At 41.9% G+C, this 22,372-nt stretch overlaps 1 protein-coding gene across 11 annotated transcripts in view; it reads right to left on the bottom strand.

Annotated features, from left to right (window-relative positions):
- The window catches only part of Immt (inner membrane mitochondrial protein), a 47,673-nt gene that overhangs the window by 13,237 nt on the left and 12,064 nt on the right, over positions 1 to 22,372 (bottom strand). For 3 of the 11 annotated variants that reach the window (XM_059257964.1, XM_059257954.1, XM_059257958.1), the window contains exons 2-10: positions 20,121 to 20,194; positions 19,030 to 19,219; positions 14,218 to 14,326; positions 12,066 to 12,203; positions 11,662 to 11,757; positions 7,938 to 8,074; positions 2,602 to 2,705; positions 1,102 to 1,237; positions 308 to 437 (exon numbers count right to left, since the gene is read on the bottom strand). In XM_059257964.1, the coding sequence (XP_059113947.1) occupies positions 308 to 437; positions 1,102 to 1,237; positions 2,602 to 2,705; positions 7,938 to 8,074; positions 11,662 to 11,757; positions 12,066 to 12,203; positions 14,218 to 14,326; positions 19,030 to 19,219; positions 20,121 to 20,194 (1,114 nt within the window). Of the gene's footprint in view, positions 1 to 307; positions 438 to 1,101; positions 1,238 to 2,601; positions 2,706 to 7,937; positions 8,075 to 11,653; positions 11,758 to 12,065; positions 12,204 to 14,217; positions 14,327 to 19,029; positions 19,220 to 20,120; positions 20,195 to 22,372 lie in introns of those variants that run through there. The other 8 variants (XM_059257955.1, XM_059257959.1, XM_059257957.1 and 5 more) reach the window with 5 other exon arrangements.

Raw genomic sequence — 22,372 nt, 5'->3', positions numbered from 1 at the left:
TACATACATATCTTAACAGAGTTAATGTTAAAACATTACTCTACCTCACTTGGATCCTATTTTTAACCTCTGAGTAGCAAATTAGAATCGAATCTTAACTCATACAGAATTAAGACACTAGTTCACCATGACTAAAACTACAGGAGTAATGCCAGTGTTCTATGTGCTACAGCCGTGGCAGAGATAAACAATACACCAATTCAGACATTCCAGAAGCACTGAGATTAAAAGCGTGGAGTTGAAGCAGGTTTAGATTAGTTGATTAGATGCTAAAATCAGACAGAAAATGGAAATCAGTTGTACTTACTCATCCCTTTCCATCCAGAAGTGATGTCTGGAGTGATACTGTCCAGCTCTTTCCTAAAGTCTTCCCTGGCTTGGACCACAAGTTCATGATACTGAGACACCACCTTAGCCTCTGACTGCGCAGCCTGGACCTAGGCAGACACAAGGGACCTCTGGCTAAACAGAACAAAAAGCACCATCTACCGTCTGAGAAACCAGTCTGACTAGAGGCTACAAACAAATACAGAACTCTGAAGATCAGAGAACAGAAATTACACCTGTCTTCTGGTTTACCTTTTTTTTTTTGCTTTCTATTTTTGAGATAGGATTTCTCTGTGTAACAGCCCTAGCTGTTCTCCTCGGTAGCAGGCTGGCCTCAAACTCACAGATAACCATATACCTGCCTTCTGAGTGCTGGCATTAAAGGCGTCCACTACCATGGCTTTCTTTGTATTTTTATTTCTTTTGTGAAAGCATGAGTTATGCCTATGTATATGTGGGTATTCATGTATGACAGGATGTGAAAAGAAGTCAGTGGACAACTTGTGGGAATCAGCTCTTTCCTTCCATTAAATGAACCCCAGAAATCCAATTCAGATCACTGCACTTAGAGGCAAGTGCCCGTATGTTGCTACCAATCATCCCACACACACTTTAGAAGAAGTTGCCACTATTATTTTTTTCCTTTTTACAATAAGTACATTTACAATGAAAAAAATCACGGAGATAGTAGGAATCTTATTATTTTCCTGAATTCTCAGAAATGCTTTAAGATACTTTAAAATATAAAATATTATGAAGACTTCAGAAACATACCTTTTTGACCACATTATCCAGGTCAACTATCAGGGTGTGAAGTTTTCCCTCTGCGGCAGTTATATGAGGTTTGGCCCCGGCCACCTCTCTTTTCTTTGCATCTTCAATTACACTTTTCATCTTCTCTAACTCTTCTCTGAGGACAGAAAAAAAGACAAAAATAGTAGAGTTCAGTAGAATTCTTACCAACTTCATAGAGTTTTGATGTAAGTATAACATAGAAATAGCTCAAGGCCATGGTGCATGAGACTCTGGCTTTATAACAGACCTAACACTGACTTGTATCAGTTTCTGTGCTTTACCTGAGCTGGGTTAGCTTTTTGTCAACATGGCCCAAGCTAGAGTAATCTAAGAGAGAACCTCAACTGAAAATATGTCTCCAGCAGACTGGGAAGCAGTTTTGGATTGATGATTGATATGGAAGAGCCCAGGCCACTGTGGGTAGTGCAATCCCTGGGCAGGTGGTCCTGGGGTACGTAAGAAACCAGGCTGAGCCAGCCACGAGAAGCAAGCAATAAGCAAGTTCCCCCATTGCCTCTGCTTCAGTTCCTGCCTTGAGTTCCTGCCCTGACTTCCGTCAATGATTGACTGAGATGTGTGAGACAAATAAGCCCTCTCCTCCTCAAGCTGCTTTCGGTCAGGGTCTTTACCACAGCAACAGAAACCAAACTAAGATACTAGCTTTAGCCCATTTGTGGGAAGAAAGGTCAAGGTAGCATATAGCTCAATAAATTAACTATTTTTGTAGGTCCAGCAATTTGTTATGATAAATATTCTGAATTCTGATAAAACTGTACTGATCATCCCACTAAAATCTAGGAATTAGAACAGAACCATGGTAACTGAGTAGACACATAAAATCTAAGCAACAATCCAATGCAAATCTGACTTTTATGGTTTTTTTTTTTTTTTTTTTTTTTTTGGTTTTTCGAGACAGGGTTTCTCTGTGTAGCTTTGCACCTCTCCGGGAACTCACTTGGTAGCCCAGGCTGGCCTCGAACTCACAGAGATCCGCCTGGCTCTGCCTCCCGAGTACTGGGATTAAAGGCGTGCGCCACCACCGCTCGGCGGGTTTTTTTTTTTCAATCTGCATTGATGTTTTGTCTACATGTATGTCTGTGTGAGTGTGTCAGAACCCCTGAAACTGAAGTTACAATCTTGAGCTGTCATGTGGGTGATGGGAACTGAACTCAGGTCCTCTGGAAGAGCAGCCAGTGCTCTTGACCACTGAGCCATCTCTCCAGCCCCCAACAAACCTGACACTTTTATGTGCTCCTTTATAAAAATTTTTACTTATTTTATTTTAGCTTAGTTATGCTTCATAGAATGTATTCTGTGAAATCTTCCTGGTCCTGGGGCCAGTTCAGAGCACACACTGGTGGAGAAGTGAGGGAATGGTTTCTCTGCCTCTTCTTTTGTAAAAGATCACACAGAGAAAGTCCAGCCCAAAGACAGTCACCAGGAAGCCCTAATCACTTGCTAAAGTCCATGAGTAATTACTTGGCTTTGAGAAGGGCATCAGCAGCTTCATCAACTGCCTTTCTTCGTTCCTTCAATGCACCTTCCACGGTGCGCCACTGGGCCGACTTCTTCTCACCTGTGATCTAAACAGAAGTTGAAGTTACATAAACATAACTAATTGCTCTCACTATCATACAACAGGTCAAGATTAAATGCAGAATTCTGTGCGATTAAATTCAGAGAAGAAAGGTTATAGACAATGTTTCTCCAGAATAGGAATTCATTATCTCACAGGGTTAGGGATTTTGGTTGTTTGTTTTTTAACACAAGGTTTCTCTGTGTAGCCCTGACTTTCCTGGAACTTGATCTGTAGACCAGGCTGTCCTCAATGTCATAGAGATCCACCTGCCTTTGCCTCCTAAGTGCTGGGATTAAAGGTGTGTTAGGCTGGGTTAGGGATTTTTTTTTTATGTATTTATTATTAGATTCTCAAAACAGCCAGACTTGGTGGTACATGCCTTTAATCTCAACACTCAGGGACTAGAGGCAGAGGGATCTCTGTGAATTACTGCCAGCCTGTTCTATATAGGGCATTCTAGGATAGGGCAACAGAGTTGACTTTAGAAGTCTCCTTTAACAGCAATTCTCCACTACATTCCCACTGACATCTGATATGGTCTCCATTTTAAGGGCACATCAATTCCCAGTGGAGAATTTAAAAGCCAATCCTCTTGACGAAGAGATAACTTTCACTGCACTAGACCACTGTGTCAGTCTAATAAAATTAGTCTTAGAATAAAATTTTTAAATCCTTAAATTAAAATTTCAAAAGATTACAAAGGAATTCCAACACATTAATAAAATATTTAAAATTGTATAAAACAGTAACTAAGATCTAGTGATAAGATTAATAAACACTCCCAATTTAATACTGATGAGCATAAACATTTCAAATGATATCCAAGTACTACAATGCAATATGGAAAGATGAACTTTGCCTTTTATTACAGAACTCTTCATAACTGACAAATAGACTCATAAAGATACAAACATGAATGACAAAGATGTCTCTTCCTGGTTGAAGGCAATCCAGGCTTACAGAGGTCCAGAAAGAAAGAGCCCTGTAATAGACATAGTCAGGTCAAATGCAGCTGTTTCCCAACACTATGAAAAAATAATCTGGAGCCTGGTGGTGGTAGTGCACACCTTTAATCTCATCACTTGGAAGGCAGAGGCAGGCAGATCTCTGAGTTCTAGGCCAGCCCGGTCTACAAAATGAGTTCCAGGACAGCCAGGACTGTCACACAGAGAAATCCTGTCTCAAAAAAACAAAAACAAAAAGATTAAGAAAGAAGAAAAATTAATTCAGGACCAGCAGGATGGTTCAGCAGATAAAAGAGGCTGTCACACAAACCTGACAACCTTCGTTTTATCCCTGAAACCCATATAAATAAGCTGGATGCAGTGGCATGCATCTGTAATACCAGCATTTGTATACCGAGACAAGAGACAGAAACACAAGAATCACCCGAAAGCGAATGGGCCACCTAGCCAGGACTACACAATGTGGCAGAAACCAGAGAGATACTGCCTCAAAAAAGTAGAAGGATCTGACTCCTGAAAGTTGTCTTCTGACCTCAATACATGCACCATGACATGGACACACGCATACTCACACTCTCATCACACACACACACACACACACACACACAATAAAAAAGACTTATATATTACAGAGCCCAGTCCACATGCAGCTTTACTACAACCATCAGAAGTTGGAATGCATTTTTAACATTTATAAAGACGTGCCAGGCATGGCTGTACACATCTGTGATCCCAGTACTTAGGAAAGTGACTCAGAAGTATGACAAGTTTGAGGTTTGTCTGGTGTACATAGTGAGTTCTAGGCAAGCTAGCCATACATAGTGAGAAACTATCCCCCAACACAAGCAAAAAAATCTGTGAAAATGGGCAGATTTTTTTGTAGCAGGGCACAGTGGTACATTGACACAGGAAGATCACAGGTTTGAAACTGTTCTGGGTTACACAGTAAAACTATCTCAGAACAAATAAAATTCATTTTGAAAATGAAGTTAGGGATACTGTTCAATTGGCGAGTGCTTGCTAGCATACATGAAGCCTAGAGTTCCATCCACAGCAGGACATAACACTAGACATGGTAGCACACTGCTGAAAATCCAACATTCAGGATGTATAAACAGGAGACTCAGAAGTAAAGGTCATCCTCAGTTACACAGCAAGTCTGAAGCCATCCTTTGATACAGGAGACTGCCTCAAACAAAAAAGTAAACTTAAATAAAAATAGCCTTGTTACATGAAAATAAAGAAATGTGTAGTGTTTCAAACAATTGAATCATGGCCCTACTGCACCTGGGGTCTGGGTTGATGTCCATGGTCCAAGTTCCCACCAAAGGCCATGCGGATGTTGGGGTCTGTGTTGCCACTGGTGTGAGTGGCCTGCACTGCCACCTGAGGCCATGGTGATACAGGGCCTTGCTGCCACCAAAGGCCATGTCTGGGTCAGAGGTCCTATTGTAGCCAGGGTTTATGTTGATGCCCGTGGTCCGAGGTACCCCCAAAGGTCATGCGGATGGATGTCCATGGTGGACACTGCTGCCTGAAGCCATGCAGATGTTCATAGGCCATGCAGCCGCTAGGGGCCATACTGATCTGAGTGGCCTGAGCTGCCACCTGAGGCCATGTCTGGGTCTGTGGTCCTACTGCAGCCAGGGTCTCTATTGATGTCCACAGCCTATGTTACCGCCAAAGGCCATGGGGATGTCTATGGTCTGTGTTGCAGCCAGAAGCCATGTAGATATCCATAGGCTGTGCTGTCATGAGAGCCACATTGATGTGGGTAGCCTGTCCTGCTACCGGAGGCCATGTTGATGTCTATGGTCCAGGAAGCCTATGAGGGCCATGTCTGGGTCCATGGACCTACAACAGGGTCCATGTTCTTGGTCTGTGCTGTCGTCAGAAACAGAGTGGAGGTCCATGATCCATGCTTCCCGCTGATTATGAAGAGCAAGGTGACTACTTTTGCCATGATATCGATGACTGCAGATGTACCGTTAAGAAGGAGAGACTATGGAAGGCCTCTATGACAAACCCTATTCCCAGCCCAACCCCACCCAAAAAAGAAAAAGGAAAAAGTTACAGCCTAGACAGGAAGCCATCAGAGAGAACTCTTAAAGCGTGATGGAGATGCTGAAGAGTAACTGTCCACAATTGATGGCTTTCTGGTGTAGGTGTGGGAGAGGAAGGACTCAGTTCTATTTCAGAGGCAAGCCACTAAGAATGTGACCATGTTCCAGCAAATATATAGATAGCACAGAGGACTTTCTTTTTTTTAAACTTCTTTTGGGAAGGACTTTGAAGGGATTATGATTAGGGTGCATGACGTGAAACTCCCAAAGAATCAGTAAAAATGTTTTGTGGAAAAAACACTGAAAACTCCACTCACAAATGTTTGTGCTGAGAGGCCTAACCTTCCCTCATCTTAGGTAAGGCTTCTGAAATGTGCCCTTCAGTGGTAAACTGTGCGCCTTCACTGCGGAAGACAACACCCATTCATGCTGCTCTACTCCAAAGCCTCCAACTGCTGTCCCTCTGAAGGACATTCATCCACTGGGTCCCTGACATCAAGGACCTTCCAACCCTCCCACACCTATGTAATGAAATGACAAATACCCTGACTGCTTTCCCGTGTTGCTGCCTGACTAAACTATGATAGTTACACTTTTCCCCCTTTGAACTAAAAATAAAATAGAATTTTCTTTGTATTTATTTATTTTGGGTTTTTCAAGACAGTATTTCTCTGTGAAACAGCCCTGGTTGTCCTGGAACTAGCTCTGTAGAGCAAGCTGCCCTCGAACTCACAGAGATCCGGCTGCCTCTGCTTGGGATTAAAGGCAAGTGCCATTATGTCTGGCCACTTTTCAAGTTTTCTAAGTTTGTATCTCTAACAATACTATCAGAAGTCAAATCCAACTCTTTTGTGGTATGGTAGTTTAAGAGACAAAGGCCCCCAAAGGGAGTAGTACTATTAGGAGATATGGCCTTGTTGGAGTGGGTGTGCTCTTGTTACAGGAAGTATGTCACTGTGGAGGCAGGCTTTGAGGTCTCATCTATGCCCAAGTCATGCCCAGTGAGACAGTCTACTTCCTGTTGCCTGCATATCAACATATAGCAGCTACCTCTCCAACACCATGTCTGCCTGCATACTGCTATGTCCTGCCATGATGATAATGGACTGAATCTCTAAACTGTAAACCAGTCACCACAATTAAATGTTTTCTTTGTAAGTTGCCATGATCATGGTGTCTCTTTACAACAAGAGAAACCCTAACTAAGACAGGTGGACAGAGGACATATGACTGAAACAACATGATCCTGGAACACAGTAACAGTTGGCAAAGTCACTTTCTGATCATCCTGAGCTTTAGCCTTAATGTTACAGTTCACGTGCTTACTCTATTTTAGTCTAATTGATTTGGTACTGAGACATGTTTTCAAATACTAAAACTGGGTGTAATTTTTAAAGGAAATTTGCTGAGTCCCGCTAATAATTCAGAAATCAAAATTATTATTTTTAAGTGTTTAACAGAAGTTAAATTATTAACATAAACATTACAATATTCAGTGTCTATGGTACATAGAAGTTTTAGTACTATTTCTTAAAATTTCACATCATTCTAAAATATCTAAAAATTTAAAAGTTTTCTTTAAGAAATGCTTGGCTGGGCATGGTGGTGCACACCTTTTTTTTTTTTTTTTTTTTTAAGATTTATTTAATATGTATACAGTGTTCTGTCTGCATATATGCCTGTAGGCCAGAAGAAGACACCAGACCTCATTATAGATGGTTGTGAACTACCATGTAGTTGCTAGGAATTGAACTCAGGACCTCTGGAAGAGTAGCCAATGCTCTTAACCACTGAGCCATCTCTCCAGTCTGTAATCCTAGCACTTGGGAGGTAGAAACAGGCGGATCTCTGAGTTCAAGGGTAGCCTGGTCTACAAATTAGTTCCAGGACAGCCAGAGTTACAAAGAGAAACCCTGTCTCAAAAAAAAGCAATAAGCCGGGCGGTAGTGGCGCACGCCTTTAATCCCAGCACTCGGGAGGCAGAGCCAGGCGGATCTCTGTGAGATCGAGGCCAGCCTGGGCTACCAAGTGAGTCCCAGGAGAGGCGCAAAGCTACACAGAGAAACCCTGTCTCGAAAAACCAAAAAAAAAAAAAAAAAAAAATACAGAAGAAAAAAGAATATTGCAGACTGTCTTTACTCTGTGAGAAAGCCCATATGGAAGAGAAATAATCAGTCTACTACAAAGGTCAACCCCTCCTTGGCATACCTCAGAATTGTCCATGGCTGTTTTCAGTATGTTGGAGTGTGCATTGACAGCCTGAACTGCAGCATTCTGGGCTGTAATAGCCTGCAGAGTGACGGATGCAGTCTGGCTCAGAGCATCTTCTAAACTCTTGGCTAGAGCTGAAAAAGGAAAGAACAGTTAAAAACAAATCCTCCTCGCAACAGACTAAACTTTTCCTATTTTCCTGAAAGTCTTCTGGTGCAATTAGTTCTCACAAAAACATAAAACAAAATAAGTTATACACAGGACCCAACCTTAGAAAAGCGTACTTCTCTTAAAAGTACAGGGGTTGTGAGTGGGAGCGGAGCTAGAGAAATGGCTCCGAGCACTGCTGCTTTTGCCGAGGACCAGGCTTTGGTTCCTAGCGCTCACACAGCAGCAGCTCAAAACTGCCTCTAACTCTACTTCCACGGTCTTCAACATCTGCTTCAGGCCTCCACAGGCACCAGGCACATACATGTATACATACATACATTCAGGCAAGCACTCACACAGATAAAAAACAACCAATAAATCTTTAAAAAAAATTAAGTATGGATGGCAGATCTGTCAGAGTTTACTATATTAGTTCCACTTGTATAAAGTCAGAGTTTTCTAAAATAAAAGGTGTTTTAGTGGGAAAATATCTTAGAAAGGCTAACTTAATCAAATGGAGAAAGGTTTAGAACATTCTGAAGGGAATATATATATATATATATATATATATATATATATATATATATATATCATAATCATTAACTATTTCATTTTATAAAATTGCACAGACTCACCAGGAAAAAACAGATGCCTATTTTCAACTTCTCAGAAAGAGGAAAACCCATAGCAAACTCACATGTCTAGAATACAAGTAGATACTAGACAAGAAACAAACAAGAAAACATGCCAACAAAAAAGTAAAAGAAAAGCTATGTGTGGTGGTGCTTGCCTGTAATCCCAGCACTGGGGAGACAGCAACAGGAGGATCACCACACAGTATACAACAAAAGCTTATCTCAAGCAAGGCCAATGAGATGGTTCAGCAGTAAAGGTGCTAGCTGTTGAGTGCAATCCCTGATCGCCACATATACAGGCCATGGATCTTGTGCTCCCACACACATACAAACATATATACAATCAATCAATCAATCAATCAATCAATCAATCAATGAGATATTAAAGCAGGCCCTGTCTAAAACAAAGAAACAAAATTAAACAAACAAACAAATAAACAACAACAACAAAAACTAAAGGGAGACTTGGAATGGACAGTTTCCCCAAAAAGCACACAAGAAATAAACACCAACATTAAAGGCTGTCTCCTCTCTCTCTCTCTCTCTCTCTCTCTCTCTCTCTCTCTCTCTCTCTCTCTCTCTCTCTCTCTCTCTCTCCCCCCACTTTAACCTTTTATTTACTCTGTGAGTATCTGGAGGAGACAGGGTGTGCACATGTACACAGATAAGTGAAGAAAGGCAATGGTGAGAAAATACCAAGAAACTGAGATCAAACTGCAGCTTAATCTAAAGAGCAAAGTATCAAGAAAGCAAACAGGAAGCGAGGAAAAATACGGCGCTTGGATCTTGGGACAAGCTTTGTTAATGGTGGGCATCCAAGACTAGGCAACAGTGAACCATACAAAACCAGGCTGTAGGCAGGTCACCTGCAATGCTACCTTCTTTAGACAGCTAGCTACTATGCTTTAATCCATATTTTTAAAAAAGTGCACATGCATACATAGTTCTAAGGTTTAAAGGAAAATTAAGAGGCAAAACCATGATGCTAAATTTTTTCAGTTTGTCTAAACCAAACCATGAGAATTTAGACCCACCCCAAAAAGAACAGCCAAAGCAGCAGACTCTGCTTCTCTGATGTATAACTTAAATCAAAGTGCTCATATGACAAAGGAACAAAAGAAAAGTGAGGAGAAAATCCAAATTTAGCATGTAATCTTATACCTCGGAAGACTGAGGCAGAAGAACTGTGAGGTCAAGGCCACCCTGGGCTAGACAATAAGTCAAAATCAGTCTGAGCTACTCATGGAAAAAAGGATCAGAGAGACAGATGAGAAACAGGGGGAGAATATGACCATTATGGGAAAAATGGGAAACACAAAACCACTTCACTCCTTTACCTAACATTCTCAACTATCTGTAACAAGACCAGGCATGGAAGAGCACACACAGAATAAAAACAGCCACAGAACCACTCATGGCCGCCAGGGCTTATGCAGACGCCCTACACCTGGGGCTCCTTCTTCTCCACTCTCTCACAATGGCAGTTCCTCAGAACAGGGCAGAGCCAACAAGGTGTCAAGGAAACAGAGCCAGGTGCAGCAGCAGGAAAAACAAGTGATGTCGCCAGGGAGAAAATTCACAACAGCTGCTGGAGAATTTGAAAGTAACTTTCTGTTCAGCAAAAACCCCCTTGCACCCCATTATTCCCGAAGTCACTAATACACAGCAGTACAGTGCCATAAGTGACAGCTTACACCTCCTGTAAACAGGGGCATCTAGTACCATTTTTTAAACTATCAAAAATCGTAATGGGGGCTAGGGAGATGGCTCAGTGGGTAAAATGCTTGCTGCTCAAGCATGAAGACCTGAGTTCAGATCCTCACCAACTACATAAAAGCTGGGCATTGCATCAAGTGCATCTGTAACCACAATGCTGGGGTGGACAGTCAGGCAGACCCCAGGGGGACCACTGGCCAGTCAGTCTAGCCCAGTGATTCTCAACATTCCTAATGCTGCAACCCCTTAATACCATTCCTCGTGTTGTAGTGACCCCCCAACTATAACATTTTTTGTTGCTACTTCATAACTATAATTTTGCTACTATTAAGAATCATAATGTAAATATATGATACACAGATGGCCTTAGGGTGACCAAGGGGTCATAGGATGAGAACAGAGGTCTAGCTGAAACAGCAAGCTGAAGGTTCAATGATAGATCTTGGCTCAAAAAATTAGGTGGAGAGCAATACAGGAAAATATCTGAAGTCAACCTCTGGGCTGTAGATACTCATGTACAGATGAGTGAACCTGAACGTGCGCGCGCGCGCGCGCGCGCGGCACACACACACACACACACACACACACACACACACACACTATAACACAGAACTGAAACTTTAGAGGAAATACACGTATTTTGCTAAAGACTAGCAACATGTAGAACACCCTCTTTCCTAAGACTGCCAACAGTAAGTCCGGAGTAGAGGTATTATAGGCTGCAGTGTAAGCCACTGAGGCTCACACTCATAAGCATACAAGCTTTTTTTTTTTTTTTTTTTTTTTTTTTTTTTTTTTTCCTGAGACAGGGTTTCTCTGTGTAGCCTTGGCTGTCCTGGAATATGCTCTGTAGACCAGGCTGTACTTGAACTCACAGAGATCCACCTACCACTGCCTCCTGAATGCTGGGATTAAAGGCGTGTGCCACCACCACCTGGTTAAGCATAACAAGCTTTAAAGGTTAAATAACCCAGTTCTGTTTCCTGGAGTTATACGAAAGCGTTGTACTAGGAAGGATAGAATGGATTTGGAATGTTCACCAGTAATACCTCACGTCACCTGGATCAAGGCAGCTTCAATGGAAAGAGCACAAATGATGGGAGGATGGTGGGAGCTAGACACTGACACAAAGAAACAAAGGAACCCAGCCAGCTACTGGATGACAGACAAGCTGGGCTGATGGATGAAGAGGGCCACTGAGAGCGACTTGGTTTACATACACTGCATCTCAACTTGTTCTTGCTCTTCCTGCCTCGCTAGACGAGCTGCAACTTCTTCAGGTGGTCGCTCCCTTACAGAAGATGAGAATGCTTCCTCTTGCAGCAAAAGTGAACAAGAGGAGAGCAAATTTCAACAGATTTTTAACAGCTACAGGGACCCACAGTGATGGCAACGCAGGGTGTGAGGACCTAAAGCATCACCCTCTTACGATTCCAAAGGAAGTGAGGCAACTACTTCACCATATTTTCAAAGATTACCTTAGACTCTGGAATTTCATCTTTCCTAGGCAAGTCTGAAGACTGGAAACCAGTCTACGCACACATTTCCAAAGTGTCTAAGGGCCAAGGCAATGCAGTTCTGATGAGAAAACATCCACAGCATAACACATGAATAATTAAACTACCTGAGGTTACAGATGCGGGTTTTCCTTCACCAGTGTTGGAACGGTCAGTTTTTAGAGCGTCCTCATGCTGAACCGCAGGGGCTGGGACCGAAAGTGTATCACCTGCTGCAGAAATAATTTGAGCTGCCCCTGTAGATGCTATAAATACATGTTATGCATGGTACTCGCACTGTCCTTAACCCGTAGGCAAGGATCTGCTGCAGAGCACTTCATGTTGTACTACTTAAAAATACAGATACTTCCACTGCCCTGTGTTGGAGTAAGCACAGAACCACACAAAACTGAAAGGTTGAGAAGGCACAAGACTAAGTCTTCTCAGCACCTACAGACACTTTAATCCCTCTTACCTCAGGAAAGCCTTCTAGTGACCGTGCTAAATCTAAGCACAGAGAAGTGGACATCAGAGTAATACATCAAAAAGGAACAGCAAAAGAAAAGTTGTCTGTGGCAGAGGAGGAGAGAAAAGAAAGCAATTCAGGAGAGGGTCTCTAACCGTCCTGAAGAACGGCAGAGATAAAGGAAGAAATGAAAGATGTGGAACAAGATGACAGTTTGGAACACAGGGAAGACTATGTTCACAGTGAAGACAGTGTGTGAAGAAAAGAACTCATAAAAAAATCACTTCAGAAAAGAAAGATTAATTTATAAACAAAAATGTTCATGGAAGAGAAAAACAATTATAGAGATGACATGGGTAGGAAACCAGTAAAATGAGACAAATTTTGTTTTAAAACTTGAAGGCCCCACTCAAAAGATAAACCTATATTATTAACAAAATCTACTCGCTGGTCTCCCTGTTTCTGCCATGGCTCACTTATCTATATACCATACTGTTTTGAGGCAGTCTCATGTAGCCCAGGCTACCCTTGAACTCACTATGTAGTTGAGGCTAGTCTTGGCTTGTTAATCTTCCTGCCTCTGCCTCCCAAGTGCTAGGATTACAGGCATGTGTCACCACTTCTAGACAAATAATAATAAAAATAAATACAGGCATAAATTCCCTGGCTCAGCCCCTCCAATATCTCCCCACTCCACTCCAAAGAGAAAACAAAACACTTACAATGGCTCCCAAGGCCACCCTTCTGCTCCCTTGGTGGATCTGCCACTGTTCTCCACTAACTCCACTTCAGCGTCAGTGGCAAGCCTTGGCACTGACTCTCCTGTGGCCTGGGACACTTTACCACAGCAGCTATCTGTGCGGTTTTTCTCACTCCCTTCTATCTTTCTAGTTTTTGCTCAGGTGAGGTTTCCTGATTTATTCTGCTTAAAATTACAAGTACCCTTCCCAGCATGGCTGACTCTGTACTGTACTTGTTTATCTGTAGATGAACTTCCTTCTCTTGTCCCATCAAGGAATAGTAGTACATTGTGTTTTTTATTTTAAAGTGTGTGTTCACTGGTAGGTCCCCAGCTCCTATAACACACTCAAGGAGTATTTGTTTAATCAGAGTCCAGTGATTTATCAAGTCAAAAGTAACTGGAGAAAAATAGAAGGCGGCGATTCAGGAAGGTTCAGCCATTAAGAGCACTGGCTGCTCTTCCAGAACACCTGAGTTCGATTCCCAGCACCACATGTAGCTCCTCCAGTTTAAGGGGATCCAATGCCCTCTTCTGGATTCTGTGGGCACTGCACACACATAGTACACAGACATATATGCAGACTAAAAACCCAGATGAATAAAATAATAAAATCTTAAAATAAAGAAAAAAATCACAGGAAGTCCAAGTGTATGGTGAGCAGAGGTGTTTTAGACAGGTGCTATATACTAGGGTAGAATACTGGCTAATCCTAAAAGTGAAAAAGACCCACAGGCATATGCAAGACACATTTATCACCAAGACAGAGAAAACAATTACAGAGATGAGACTTGCGAAGAGGAGGGAGAAAGTGAGAAGGGAGAACACTCTTAAAGTATACATAGGGGGAAAGGCTGGGTGTCAAACAAAGGAAAAGAGAATTCAAGTGAACTGCTATCACCAAGTTCAATACTGTGTCCACTCAACCACTGAAATTCACAGGGGTAGGACAGGTGAACTAAGGACTCCTGAGAGTCCTTCACAGCACAGGAAGGACCATCCTCTAACTGCAGGGACAGACACATTAAGACAACTCCTCCCATTATACCTTCCAAAGAGTGGCTCTCACAAGTACCTGCTGAAGCTGGAGTGTCTCCCTTCTGTTTCTGGGTTTGTGCCACGGGCAGTCTGGATTCTTTCATCACCTCTGATACGCTGGAGATTTTTAGTGGACCAGACTGAATCTTGGAAAGGGAAATGTTTAATATTTAGGATATAATATTGTCTTTAAAAGGGAATATATAGTAATATTCTTTGTTAAAGGTCAGGATATCAACATTTTGCAATATACTCATAGAAAAAGCCGTCATTACTACAAAAATGCATTCCAAAAACTTAATTCCAATGGACTAGCCCATGTATTAGCAACACTAAAATCTTCTTCTATGATGATAATAAAGGATATGATACATAACATCCCCCTTTATGTCATTCCTTTTACATATTTAGCACTGAGAAAGCTATGTCCACCTATGTGCACTTCCTTTCTAAATAAAGTGATAGTTTTCTCTATGCAGTCAGTCAGGAACAAATGAGGATGAGAGGCCTGGAGCAAGAAGGAACACTTGTTTGTTGTTTCTCTTACTGCCAGGATTCATGCAATCACAAGTGAAGACACATGGTTGATTTGTAAGTAATAACTGCTTTCCTTTCCCAATTACAGCCAGGCTGACTTAACACACTGTTCATTAATGGAACTGCCAGGTTTGCTAGGGAAAATAAAGGAATAATAAAAAACACTCTTGTTCACCAATCTCGTCCCATTTTGGTTTTTGGCCAGAACAGGCAGTGAGTCACACAGTCCTAAGATGACTACTTAAAAGAAACGCTTTACGACTTTTGTCCCAGAAACTAGAAAGATGTCCATTTTCTTTAAATTAGACTGCCTTAATTAAAACCATTTTTGAATATTATTATGTCCTTGGGTGCTTTGCCGGCACACGTCTGTGCCTCACGTGTGCTTGGTACCCAGGGAAGCCAGAGAGGGCATCAGAGCCCCTGGAACTAGAGTTACAGATGGTTGTAAGCCATCACCCGGGTGCTGGGAATCAAACCCTGGTCCTCTGGAGGAGCTGCCAGTGCTCTTAACCTCTGGGCCATCTCTCTAGCCCCAGCCTGTTTTAACTCCTGAGACAGGGTTTGACTCTAGCTCAGGTTGGCCTCTCCAAGCTGTCCATAGTAGCCTTCTGAACACTGGAACTGCAGATATGATCCACCTCACCGTTACTTTTGGAATTAGGAAACATGTGCTCACTGTAACAAGCACATACCAAAACCATCAGTGGTTGCACTGGGCTCTTCACTACCCTTTTCCCTTCCAGGTCTCAGGCCATCACTGGGAAAACTCTGAAATCTATCCTTCCACCCCAAGAATAAGCTGAAGAAGATACACAATATTTCACTTATTTAAAACAAAACAGTTACACTGTACAAATTAACATGCAACCTGTTGCAGGTTCTTTTTTTAAAACACAGACTATAGTAGACAGTCTCTTCTAGGTCAAGAATTGCTCTTTAGTCACACTGATATTTCATAATTTGGCACATTAATCCATTTTTAAATTTAACTACTGTTCTATAACAATGAAATTACTAGCTTGGGAAGGGCCTTGGTTTGTTCTCCCTTTTTCTTGTTAGGAATCAAACCCAGAAGCTCATGGATGCTGAGAAAGCAAGCTCCATTGCCAGGCCAGGGTTATATATATTTTTAGAGACATCAGCATTTCATTTTCTTTTTGTGTTTTTTCGAGACAAGGTTTCTCTGTGTAACCCAGGCTGTCCTCAAAATCACAGAGATCCGCCTGCCTCTGCCTCCTGAGTGCTGGAATTAAAGGCATGCAGCATTACCACCTGGCTTGCCTATCATTTTCACATAATTCCAGCAACTCACACTCTCATAGCAAGCAGGTTTATGATGCAGTTCCAAATTCAAATGTTCTATTTCTCTAAATTTTATTCCTATGTCAAAACCTTTTTTTTATTAAGTAGTATTGGGATAAAACCAGTATCTGGAAAAAGAGTGAGCCCTCTCACTTCTACCACAACATTTTCCACAACATTCTTAGCTAGTCTTCTACATAATTAATTCTGTGAGATCATCTTACCCGGCTCTTTACTTAGTTTAAAAAGAAATCTTTAACAAATGACATAAAGCTAAGAATTTATATGCAATACTACTTGGGCATAAGGTGGGAAAAGCAAGGAAGAGCCATATTACTGAGAGTAAATATAAACCAACAACTAGTCAAGTCCGCAGCGAGAAAGTAACCAGTGGCACACACCTTCAGAGGCAGGTAGAACTGCATCTCTGAGTTCAAGTCCAGCCTGGTCTACAAAGTGAATTCCAGGACAGCTAGGGCTATACAAAAGAACTTTGTCTCAAAAACAAACAAACAAATAAAAAACAAAAAAAGAAAGAAAAGAAAAGGAACCAATGGCCAGCTTCTGGGCAGACATTTAACCATTCCTGGCTTCATTCAAGAAATCTTTATTTTCAACATTTATTTATTAGGCCCTGGGAGAAGCACACACCATAGTACTCATATGTTGGTAAGAGGACAACCTGCAGGAGTCAGCTCTTCCTTCTAACATGTGATCATTGGTCTCGATGGCAAGACTCGCTAGTCCATCAGACAATCTTTGCAACCTCATTGACATTTGGTTCCTAAGAAACTACAAATGTTTAAAAGCTCCTGGCAAACAGTGACATGAAAGCATGGCAGTGCTTATTTGAGAAGAGTCTACACTGACATGAAGATAATCTCTATTTTTTCAGAAACCTGGGGGTGAAGACTGGAGACGGGAAAGGCCAGGCGCATGGGAAATGCAATGGCTTTACCTCAGAAGACAATTGGGGTATGAAGTGATAAAGGTCAAGGCAGACTAAGCAAAACAGAGAGCTAACAAAATAAAAGCAATAATAATCTAGCAATTCTAACCCAGCAACCTGGTAACTGCTACTAGCTGTACTACTAGAAAAGCAAACGGGAGCTGAGGGCTCAGTGGTACAGCCCTGTTGAGCTTTGAGCGCAATCTCTAACACCAGTGGGGAGGGGGGAGGGGCAAATCATGAAGCATGTAGGTTTTGAGATGGTACAGTACAGGTATACTATGCTAGCCAAACGGAACCAGTCGACAAAGCAACTAGGAGTGAGCACAGGCAAAAGCCATTCAGAGGTAAAGAGTTCATTCACAAAGATGACACTTGTGACTGATTATGTTGAGTAAGAAAGGAATACTATTCTCAACTTCTCAGCCAGGCCTCCTGCTCCTAGAAATGTTTCCAGCTACCTTCCCTGGATCGAACGGCTTAAAACTGACTAAGGGTTTTAGATGAAGCCACATGATTCTCTAAGTATCACAGCAGCATAACTGTCTCTTTTAGCCAATGCGAACCCTTTAAAGGTCTAAGAAATACTGAATTGGAAGAGCAGCCAGGAACAGTGTGGTTGGTTATGATGAAGAAACCAGGGAACATTTCTTATCAACAGAAGGTCTCTAGGCCATGCTAGATACTAGACTTAACTATCTGATTAACCATGTCCATTAACCATGTCATAGCATACAGAAATATCTACTGCAAACAGCCAAAAAGCCTGTGTCCTTTTGTATGTCTTTTGTATCTATGCGTAAACAACACGTTGTGTTTGAATTAAGAAATATTTAATAGTGGATGGAGCAATGGCTTAGCAGTTAAGAACACTGGTTGCTCTTCCAGAGGACTGGAGTTTGACTCCCAGCACCCACATGGTGGCTCCCAACTGTTAAAACTCCCATCTGACATCCTCTGCTGGTCTCCACGGGCACAGGGAGTACACAAACATACATACAGGTCCAAACACCCATATACTTAAAATAAAAAATTTAAAAAGGGGGCTAGAGAGATGGCTCAGTGGTTAAGAACACTGGAGGCTTTTCCAGAGGACCCACGTTCAATTCCCAGCACCCACATGGTGACTCATAACCACCTGTAACTAATTCCAGGAGATGCAATGCATTTCTTTTAAAGATGAGCTTAAAATTTTTAAGCTACAGCTGGCAAGACGGTTCAGTGGGTAAAAACACTTGTACATGCCTGACAATCTGAACTTGATCCCTGAATCCCACAGTGGAAGAAAAACACACTCCCAAAAATTTACTCTCATCTCCACACTGAAGTTGGGACATGGACACAAGGAGACACATGTATGTATGTATGCATGTATATATGTATATAATAATAGCAATAATGAATAAAACTTAAAATAATAAATTATTTTTTTAAATTTTAAGCTATGTGTGCTATGACGTGAAACTGAAGAATATGTTCAACGCTCCAGGAACACTGGAAAACATTCCTGAAACTGTCAACCAAACAGCAGACAATAAAAAACGTGTGACTTTTATTTTCTTGTCTAAAGTGAGCTGTAACTAGCTACAACAGGTTCCATCCTGACAACTCTACATTACGTTCTTAGTGCACACCGCCACACTGGCCTCAGTCACAGGCCAGCCAGTCACCTCTGCCAGCATACCTCTTTGACTTCCCTTGTGCAGTGTAGATACTGTTTATGTGGTAATTAAGAGCATTTATGGAATTTCCACAGGCTAAAATTCTACTTGTCTAGATTACTGTTAGTTCAAGTTGAAGAGAACTAACACACACACATCTGGCAGGGTGCACTGAGTTACACACAAATACTACTGTCCAGATGAAAAGGGCTTGCTTTTAAAAAGAATTCCATAGCCAGGTATACGGAACATTCCTTTAATCCCAGAACTTAGGAGGTGAATCCAGAGGATAAGGAGTTCAAGGACAGTCTCAGCTACATAAAACTCTGCCTCAAAAATAAGCAGTTGAGTGAAAGTATTCCATAGCATAAATTGAAATACTGTTTAAAATTGTTACCGGCTTCTTTGGCAAAGGAACAGTATAAGGTGTAGAGCCAAGAACCATCTCAAAGAGCTTGTCTGAGTAAGGTATGGTTTTCTCTACACTTTCCCGGAAATGGGAGTCCCATTTGGCATACAGGATAGTGCCACCAATCCCTCCACCAACGAACAAAAGGCCAGCTCCAGCAATTTTACCAGCAGTCAACCTAAAAGAGAGAAACAGGACAAAGATTACACTTTGTTTTCCTTTTATCTACTTTCCTACCGAGTCTTATAGACCATTTCACTTTCATTTCTCTACCACTAACTGGACCACAGCAGCCAAGTGAAACACCATAGCTGCAAACCACCTTTTCTTGATCATTTTTAACATGTCTGCAATATAAGATAACAATATTTATACACGGATAAGAAAACGTTTAAAGACGTAACTAAGACAGGAAGAATGAAACAGCCTCTTATTTAACTCTTAAGACCTGATGTTCACAGCTATGAGATTTCCTCTCAAGTTCCTCAAACCACTAACTTCCAAAGCTCCTCTTCTTCTCTAAGCTTCTCTGTAAGTACAATAAAATAAATCCTTACAAAAAAGAAAGTTAGCCGGGAGGTGGTGGAGCACATCTTTAATCCCAGCCCTTGGGAGGCAGAGGCAGGAGGATCTCTGTGAGTTCGAGGACAGCCTGGTTTAGAGTGAGTTCCAGGATAGACAGGACTGTTTCTGAGAAAAACTCTGTCTCGAAAAATCAAAACAAAAAACAAAAACAAAAACAAAAGAGGGGAGGGGAGGGGAGGGGAGGGGAGGGGAGGGGAGGGAAGGGAAGGGAAGGGAAGGGAAGGGAAGAGAAGAGAAGAGAAGAGAAAAAAGAAAAAAAGAAAAAAAGAATCTGACTGAAGTGCACTCAGCTTTCCTCTGATGACCATGGGTAACTGAAACCACGGACGTGATCAGAATACTGTTTCCTTAATAAAAGTTAAGTTTATATAGCCATGTCCATATTCAAAGTAACACACACACACACACACACACACACACACACACACACACACACACACCCCTATTATTAGCACACAGTAAAGAACCTGGTTCCAGGGAGACAAGCTACATACCCAGAACTGCTTGAAGTGGAGTATCTACGGCATGGTCGTAGCGGACGGAGGACAAACTTCCCACACAGACAACTCTAAAGGAGGAGAAGACATTACATCAACACATTAAAGGAATGTGGAAGCATGGTGGCTCACACTTGTAATCCCAGCACGCAAGTTAGGAAGGATCACAGACTACAGGCCAGTCTAAGATACAAAGCCAGACCACCTCAAAATACAGAACAATCAGGGGCTGGAGAGATGGCTCAGAGGTTAAGAGCACTGACTGCTCTTCCAGAGGTCCAGAGGTCCTGAGTTCAATTCCCAGCACCCACATGGTGGCTCACAGCCATCTGTAATGAGATCTGGCACCCTCTTCTGTATACATAATAAATAAATAAATCTTTAAAAAAAAAATACAGAACAATTAAATAAATCTCAGAAGCTTTCAGAATTGACAATACAGAAAAAAAAATATTTTATTACAAATGTATTCAAACAAAAATTACCTTACTTTCAGAAAAAAAAAAAAAATCTACTACAAACACTTTTCTGGATGTTTAAAACCAGTTCTGCACCAGCACATTAAAAGGCTGAAGCATAGCTGGGCATGGTGGCCCACACCTTTAATCCCAGCATACAGGAGGCAGAGGCAGGCAGATCTCTGAGTTCAGTTCAAGGCCAGCCTGGTCTACATAGAGAAATCTTGTCTCGAATCCTGCTCTCCCCCCATCCCACCCCCAAAAGAGGCTGAAGCAGGAAGACGCTGCAAGTTCCAGGCCAGCCTGGGACACACAGTGAGACTTTGTCTCAAAAACCAAAAACAAACCTTACTCTTAACTATTTCTTTGTTGTTAATTTTTTAAGATTGTATGTTTAAATTATACTTATTTACTCATTTAGTGTGTATGTGTGTACACACATGTGTAAGGGTGTAAGGGTCAGAGGACAACTTGTGGAGTCATTTTTCTACTTCTACTATGTGGGATCTGGGGATCAAACTCAGACCATCAGACTTGGCTGTAAGTGCCTTTACTCAATGGGCTATCTCTCAGACCTGATCTTTATTATTATTTTTTTTTTAGTGGTGGGCAAGGGTGCAAGGCCATGGAATACAGGTGGCGATCTAGAGTACAACTCTGTGGAGTCGGTTCTCTCCTTCCACCTTTATGTAGGTTAAAGGGCTCAAACTCGGCTCACCAGGCTGGTACAACAAGCATCTTTACCAGGACCATCTGGCTGGCCCTGGCTGGTTTTGTTGTCATTGTCGTCTTGTGAGACAGAGTATCACACAGCCCAGACTGGCCTTGATCTCTTGATCCTCCTGACTCCAACTCCCAAGTGCTAGGATCACACACAAGCAACCTTTAATATTTTGAAAAGAGAATCATCAGACTCAATTGGCATTTTCAAGTGTCATATATGGTACTTATTTCTTGAATGCCACTGGGATTTTCCATAAGCTTTCTTAACTGGAGGAAATAGGTCAGCAGGGGCATGACCCTGGGCTGTGCCTTGTCAAAGTCCTTTCGTGGAATCCTCTTTGCTTCTTGTGCACCGTGAGGTAAAATTCTCCTCTGTCACATATTTGTACCCATTCCCAAGACATTCCATTTCACCATGGGCCCAAGAACCACAGGCTAAGGTGGACTGAGCTCTCTGAACAGTAAACCAAATAAATCTTCCCTCTCTTGTTTACCTTAGATATCTGGTCACAGCAACACCAAAGCCTAACTACTAATACATGATGAAGAACAACCTAGACTGAATTTAAACAGAAGAAAAACAAAACAAAACAAAAAATATGTAAAGAAGGTGCTGGGTGTTCCAAGAGAAAAGGAGCCAGGCGCAACTGTGACTTAGGTGCGCACAGTCTGCATTTTCTGGAAAGGAAGGAGATGTGAAAACATGAACCCAAAGGGGAGAACTGAAAAGTGCACAGACACAATCCCAGCATCAGGAACTACCGCCAACCAGAGAATCAGCCGTCACACCCAGCTAGATTCCCAATTTGTTACGGCACTGTCTGTGACTGCTGGTACCTCTTGCTGTCTGCTTTTTTGAAAGAAACTATCCACAGAGATTATCCTGTGCCTGTCATCCCAGTAGATCCTGACAGAGAATAGGAAGCAGATGACATTAGTACTCTGGTTTCTAGAACAAAGCTGAAGGAGGGTTAGAACTTTAAGGCTGAATCAAAGATGTCTTACCCATTTTAAGATCTAGTTAAAATGATAAAATCCTGGTCTTAGTGCTGACACTATGGTGGGTCT

This window comes from Peromyscus eremicus, chromosome 3 (genome assembly GCF_949786415.1).
Source record: "Peromyscus eremicus chromosome 3, PerEre_H2_v1, whole genome shotgun sequence".
NCBI lineage: Eukaryota > Metazoa > Chordata > Mammalia > Rodentia > Cricetidae > Peromyscus > Peromyscus eremicus.
Note: the sequence above shows the minus strand (reverse complement) of the source record. Positions and strands in the feature narration are given on the sequence as shown.